Consider the following 7,631-nt stretch of genomic DNA (forward strand, 5'->3'; position numbering starts at 1 on the left):
CTGACCAGAGAGACGCGGTTTTTTCACAGACAATTTATGGGGCAGGCAGCGAGCGGATCGTGATGAAAGGTCAGCTGAATTTTACACTTTATGTTTTAGGCTAGAAATCGCTGATACAACCTTTAATCCTGCGGAGATGACTTCATCTCTTAAACCGAAAACAAAGGAAGCACTAGTTTATCAATAAATTATTAAAACGTTAGTACAGTCTCCTTGCTATTTTTCCCTGACACATTCATAATTGTTATTATATTATATTTTTTTTGCACGTGCTTGAGTGCTTATTAGGGTATGTAGGCAATTAAAGGCTCATTATTATGATTTATATGGTTTATTAATAAACATGTGACTAATAGTCGACTAATGCCTAAAGGAGTAGATAATTTACTCACCCCCTTGTCATCCAAGATGTTTATGTCTTTCTTTGTTCAGTCGTAAAAAGTTATAATAGTTTTTTAAGATAAAAATTTCAGGATTTCTCTCCATATAATGGACTTCTACGGTGCCCCCGAGTTTGAAAAAGTCCGCTTTAAAGGGCTCTAACGATCCCAGCTAAAGAAGAAGGGTCTTATCTAGCGGAACTATTAGTTATTTATATACTTTTTAACTTCAAATGCTCATCTGGTCTAGCTATTCCATTCAATACAGTTAGGATATGTCGAATAGCAATGTAGGACAATTTTGAAGTTGGAGGAGAAAATGAAATAAGAGTTTTTTGACATACACTAACTCTATTGAACCAGAATGAACAGTTCACACAAAGCTTGACAAGACAAGCGTTTGACGTTAAAAAGTATATAAATTGAATTCTTTTTTTAGAAAATAACTGATCGTTTCATTAGTTAAGGCCCTTCTTCCTCGGCTGGGATCATTTAGAGCCATTTGAAGCTGCATTTAACCTGCATTTTGGAAGTTTAAACTCCATTAAAGTCCATTATATGAAATCCTGAAATGTTTTCCTCAAAAAGACATAATTTCTTTACGACTGAAGAAAGAAAGACATGAACATCTTGGATGACAAGGGGGCGAGTACATTATCTGTACATTTTTGTTCTTAAAGTGAACTACTCCTTCAAAATGAATGACTACTAAATCTTTAGTCAAGCAGTGTTGTTTTCGTCAACGATGACGAAATCATTTCGTTGACGCCACTTTTTTTCATGACGATAATGAGACGATGACGAGATAAAAATGGCTCGTTGATGACTAAAACATGACGAGACGTGTGTGAGTTTTTGTTGACGAGACGAGAATAGACGAAAATGTTAGTGGGTGGTCCGTCAGACGTTTAAAATGCATGACATTTCTGCTTATTGTGCATGCCAATTAAAACTTAAAAAGTATCTGACGCTATGGCAAGCCGTTTTAGCATTAAATACTCTTTGCTATACTAGTATGGCAAGCCGTTTTAGCATTCCATCCTTGTTTGTCTTTTATGTTCTAAAACATTCCTTCATTATTGTAATTATTGGTGAAAATAGTCGATCCGGAAGCTCACATTGTGTTGAACTATAGATCTGCTATTTTCAGAACTTATAAGTGACACTACCCAACAGCAAAATACTTACTGACCTACATTAATTTGTTAAAAGACTACTTTTTTCCCTTTTTTTGACTAAAACTAGACTAAAACCTTTTTAACTTTTCGTCGACTAAAATTGGACTAAAACTATCACATATAGAAGTGACTAAAATTTGACTAAAACTAAGAAGCATTTTAGTCCATAAGACTAAGACTAAATCTAAGATGGTTGTCAAAAACAACACTGTAGTCAAGGGCAGCTCTATTTTTAACAGTTAAACTTGTCAACCTGGCCAATTGTGATTTTAGCAAGATGTCTAATTGTTAAATTCATAAGCATTCTTGGCTACATTTGACTCATCACGTCTTTAGTAACTGTCGTGTCTGTATTTCAGGTGGATACTTTGAACACAGAGCTGGCAGGAGAGCGCAGTGCCGCCCAGAAGAGCGAGAACGCCCGTCAGCAGCTGGAGCGGCAAAACAAAGAGTTGAAGGCCAAACTGCAGGAACTCGAGGGATCCATCAAATCAAAGTTCAAGGCGTCTATCGCCGCCCTGGAGGCCAAGATTATCCAATTAGAGGAGCAGCTTGAACAGGAAGCAAAGTATGCAACAGTGAAAAGAAACCATTTAAACGCCACATTTTGAATCAGTTAGTGCCAATGGATTTTGTTAATGATCTGTACTCTTCACAGGGAGAGAGCTGCAGCCAATAAGATTGTGCGCCGCACAGAGAAGAAACTCAAGGAGGTGTTCATGCAAGTGGAAGATGAGCGTCGCCATGCCGACCAGTACAAAGAACAGGTGAATGAAACCTGAATCCTAATCTTCCTTCTCAAAGTCTACTGAGCCCGGCTGCTTATACTGAATAAATGCAGAACAAATTAAGTTTCCACTTTCCAGGTCTCAGAAATTTTCGTGGGCTGAAAAAAACCTAATATTGTGAAACATATTTTCTATTTGAATATTTTTTTTTTTTAAATATAATTTATTCCTGTGATGTAAAGCTGATTTTATTTCTTTTTTTAGCATCTTTAGTTCAGTCTTAAGTGTCACATGATCCTTCAAAAAGTATTCTAACGCTATACTATACTCTACAACACTGTACTCATTCAGTTTCTAAAGTAGCTAAATTCAGTTTCAGATTTACAACCCTAAACATAATGTACAATAAACTGTAGTTAGTTGCTTCTCATTCTGTCATTTATAGTGAAGGACGCAAAATTTTCAGAATTTTTGTTTGTCTTTTAGATGGAGAAGGCAAACTCCCGCATGAAGCAGTTGAAGAGGCAGCTGGAGGAGGCTGAAGAAGAGGCGACTCGAGCGAACGCCTCCCGCAGGAAGCTGCAGAGAGAGCTGGATGATGCCACTGAAGCTAGTGAGGGTCTGAGTCGAGAGGTCAACACGCTCAAAAACCGCCTCAGGTACAGGGGATGTGCCAATACAATCAGTACTTTAGATCCATGTATTGTTATGCCTGTTTGTGCATGTCGTTTTCTAATTTTGTAATGAAGCCGCATGTGGTCAGACACATGAGCATGATCTGTTGAGAAGCATCACTGCTGTTATTCATTGCCATTGCAGACACAAAATGGATAAAAAAAAAAGTGGGTCAACTGTAAGTACAGACAAGCAATTTCTCATATGCCAAAATTTGAATATTTGGCTTAACTAAAAAAAATTAAAAGGTGAACTTGAAGTACTAGAATTGCTTAAACTGAAATAAGTTATGCTATATAGAAATATAAAAACGACAAAGCAAAATTACTAAAAACAAAATCAAATTAATGCTAAATAAAATATTTTTAAAATATCAAAGGCACATAAAATTACTAAAAAAAATAAAAAAAATAAATAAATAAAAATGACAAGCACATAAAACTACTAAACTGAAATAGAAATAAAGCTGTAATTAAAACCAAATACTTTTTAATAAAATTGCTAAAACTGAAATAATGCAAAATGTTCTTTAACTAAAAAATGGCAAAATCGCAAAATTACTAAAACTGAAATAAAATTAAAGGCAAATATTTTTTAAACTAATTAAAATTACAAAAGCACATACAATTACTAAAAAGCACATCAAATTGCTATAAATGAATGCTAAGTGAAAAAAGACACTATCACAAAAATACTAGAACTTAAAATTCAAGCCAAATATTTTTAAAACTAATAAAAATGACAAAAGCATGTAAGAAAATTACTAAAATTGCAATAAAATAATTGCTAAATATTTTTTTAATAAAAAGACAAAATCAAAGTTTCTAAAATTGAAATAAAATTAAAACCAATATTTTTTAAATCTAATAAACAGCAAAAGCACATACAATTAATAAATTGATCAAAAGAAATCTCTAAAAATAACAAAAGCTCATTAAATTAGTAATACTGTAATAAATGAATGATAAATATTTTTTAATTAAAATACACAATCAACATTTCTAAAATTGAAATAAAATTAAAACCAATATTTTTTAAAACTAATAAACTGCAAAAGCACATACAATCACTAAATTGCTGGATAGAAATCTCTAAAAAACTACAAATAACTTAATAAAACTAAAATAAATTAAAGCTAAATGTTTTTTTAACTAAACAATGACACAATCACAAAATTAATAAAACTGAAATTAAAGCCAAATATTTTTTTAAACTAATAAAAATGAGACATAAAATGACTAAAACTGCAATAAAATAAATAATTAAATGGTTAAAATGGACAAGCTCATCAAATTACTAAAACTAAAATAAATTAATGCTAAATATTTTTAAGCTAGAAAATTACAAAATCACAAAATTACTAAAACTGAAATTCAGTTAAAGCCAAATATTTTTCAAACTAATAAATATAAAACTAATAAAAATGACAAAAGAGCACATAAGAAATTTGTTAAAACTGCAATAAAATAAATAATTGCTAAATAGAAATAATTCAAGTTAAAAATTACAAGCTTATTAAATTACTAAAATCAAAATAAATGAATGCTTCCTTTTTAAAAATATATCTAAAAGATGACAATTACTAAAATAAAAATAAAATCAAAGCTAAATAAAATCAAAGCTAATATGAAAGCTAAAAAATAACTGCAATAAAATAAATAATTGCTAAATAGAAATAAAAAAAATCAAAATCGCTAAAAATGAAAAGGTCATCAAATTACTAAAATTCAAATAAAATTAAAAATTAAAATATTTTTTAAACTAATAGAAATGACAAAAGCACATAACAAAATTACTAAAACTGCAATAAAATAAATAATTGCTAAATAGAGAAAAAAAACTGTTAAAAATGAAAAGGTCTTTAAATAAATGAATGCTATCCTTTTTTCTTTTTTTTTTATATATCTAAAAGATGACAAAATTACTACAACTGAAATAAAATCAAAGCTAAATATTTTTTAAAAACTAAACAATGACACAATCACAAAAATTACCAAAACTGCAATAAAATAAATAATTGCTAAATAGAAAAAAACCTGTTAAAAATGAACAGGTCATTAAATTATTAAAATTTAAATAAATGAATGCTATCCTTTTTTCTTTGTTCTTTTAAATATATCTAAAAGATGACAAACTTACTACAACTGAAATAAAATCAAAGCTAAATATTTTTTAAAAACTAAACAATGACACAATCACAAAAATGACCAAAACTGCAATAAAATAAATAATTGCTAAATAGAAGAAAAAAAAACTGTTAAAAATTAAAAGGTCATAAAATTATTGAAATTTTAATAAAATTAAATAAATTAATAAAAACTAATAGAAATGACAAATGCACATAACAAAATGACTAAAATGGCAATAGAAATAAAAAATAAATAGAAATATTAAAAAACTGCTATGACAAGCTCATCAAATTACTAAAATCGAAATAAATTAATGCAGTATTTTTTTTATATATATATATATCTAAAAGATGACAAAATAAGTAAAACAGAAATAAAATCAAAGCTAAATATTTTTAAAACTAATAAAATGACAAAACACCTAAAATGAAAACTGAAATATGTGTAAAAATCAATAATAATAAATACTTAAATAGTATATAAATAGAGTATCACTGTGTTGGGTAACACTCTCTAACGCCTTGTTGACTGTCTCCTGCAGACGAGGAGGTCCTGTCAGCTTCTCCTCCAGCCGTTCTGGCCGCAGACAGCTGCAGATGGAAGGGGAATTTTCTGACGACGACGGAGACAGCAAGGCCAGCGACCTGAACGAGAACCCGCCGCCTCCAGCAGAGTAGAGCACAGCGCCCTCCTGTGGTCATCCAGCCCCACTGCTTCCTCATTCTTCTCCTTTAGCCGTGTGGGCTCAGCGGTGCAGAAAGAGGACCAGTGAGCGACGTGAAAACACAACTACACTAACACATCCACACACACTCAGACATAAGCTACCCTCAAACCTCCATTTCTATCCCCTCCCTACCAAGGGAGCATCAACTCTGCCTTATTCTCAATACAAGACGCTTCAAGACCGAGCGCACTCACGCCAATTAGTGTTTCCTGCAACTGTAGCCGCGCTCACGACAGTGCATTTCTTGCTTCGTGTACACGAATGTGCTCATTCACAAGAGCGAAAGCGTTCACTCCGATCTAGTTTAATGATGTAAAACCATCAGCTAGCTAAGCAAACGTGACGGATTGGATCTTAGTTGTACAGTACAGTTCACGCTCTGCAGATTTGGGGTCGATAGAGATGCATGTGCTGCTCGTTCGCTACACTAAAAGAAAAAAAATAAAGTCCTGTGGCACTGGACCGGATCTGAAACGGACCAGAAAATGAAAAACTGTGAAAAAAAGCTGCTCGCTTCAGCATCTCATTAACATTTAAACACATGAAATAGTTAAAGCAAGAAGAAGAAGAAGAAGTCGTGCTGCGTTTATCTTCATTTAACTCGAAGCCTGTTTGGGAGATTTAGCTGCCAGGCGCTTTGTGTTTTAAGAGTTTGGATGTAATCTGCGAATCGCCTTTAACTGCACATCCTAAGAAAGCCATATAAGGCCACTTCAACTGGAAAGGAAATATGAAGTATTCTGGATGCAAATGCACATCAAGACTTTACCTATGTAATCTCCTTAAGGTTTTTTCCCCCCTATATGTGACAGTATGATGGTACTTCTCAAATCCAGCTGCTCTATTAGATACACTACAAGTGAAACAGCCACCAAAGGAAGTTTATCAGAGGTTAAAATGAAGGACGAGGTTGGAAACGGTCCGGACGTTTCATCAGCGCTGAAAGCAACTGGAAATACACGTTAATTGACGGGCACTTGACTGAATTTTCGTAACTCGATTGGAAGTTTTGAACACTAGTAGTATTATAAAGATGATTGGAAAGTGTACTAACCTGTTCCACTGTTAGCATTTAATGACGTGTTTCTTAAAGTGCCTTAGACACTAATTAGAAAACATCCATGAAACGTATCAGTAATGAAGAAAGGCTAACACGAAGGCGAAACTGGCTGAAGGCAATTGAAATAAAATGCTATGTAACCCTTTTGTTTTGTTGTTCTTTTGTATTTTACTCTGCTATGAATCATATCCAGTTATATAGGTCTCGTATCCCATCTGAGGGAAATCAGTGTTAATGTTGGTTTGATATACAAGAAGCCTCGGCCTTTGGCGGCGAGGAGCGAGCGTGATTTCATTTGGTTTAAAGCTTTATCATCCATGATCTAGTTACTATTATTGCAGTTATCATTATTATTGCTATATTATCACTTCTACTATAGGACTGGCTGTTGACAACCAGGCGTTCAACTGCAAATGTCTCTCCTCTTGTTTTTTTTCTCTTGTATACTGTAACTATTTGTAGATGACAGTGAGTTTTGTAAAGGAAAAAAATAAAACATTCATTGTAGAAGAAGCATGCTTTCTCCTGTTTCTGAAGTTGCTCTTCGTTTCTTATTGAAATAAAAAGTGATGAGTGCTCATCATGGTTTAATATGTTAAATCGTGGTTGACTAATAGGCATTTCTTTAATGCTCGGTGTACACTTATGAAATATAGGAATTTATATATGAATTATATCTATTATATATTATGTGTCTTCTAGGAATTTATATAAGAATTGTATCTATATATGCACTATATATGTTCACAATTAA

At 32.5% G+C, this 7,631-nt stretch overlaps 1 protein-coding gene across 1 annotated transcript in view; it reads left to right on the top strand.

The window, feature by feature from the left end:
* myh10 (myosin, heavy chain 10, non-muscle) overlaps window positions 1-7,477 on the top strand; it is an 80,607-nt gene extending 73,130 nt beyond the window's left edge. The window contains exons 39-42 of the mRNA XM_073851900.1: window positions 1,918-2,126; window positions 2,217-2,325; window positions 2,773-2,945; window positions 5,632-7,477. Coding sequence (XP_073708001.1) covers window positions 1,918-2,126; window positions 2,217-2,325; window positions 2,773-2,945; window positions 5,632-5,767 — 627 coding nt within the window. The 3' untranslated portion in view covers window positions 5,768-7,477. The remainder of the gene's footprint in view (window positions 1-1,917; window positions 2,127-2,216; window positions 2,326-2,772; window positions 2,946-5,631) is intronic.
* The last annotated feature ends 154 nt before the right edge of the window (window positions 7,478-7,631 follow it).

The sequence above is a fragment of the Garra rufa genome, chromosome 12 (genome assembly GCF_049309525.1).
Source record: "Garra rufa chromosome 12, GarRuf1.0, whole genome shotgun sequence".
Classification (NCBI taxonomy): domain Eukaryota; kingdom Metazoa; phylum Chordata; class Actinopteri; order Cypriniformes; family Cyprinidae; genus Garra; species Garra rufa.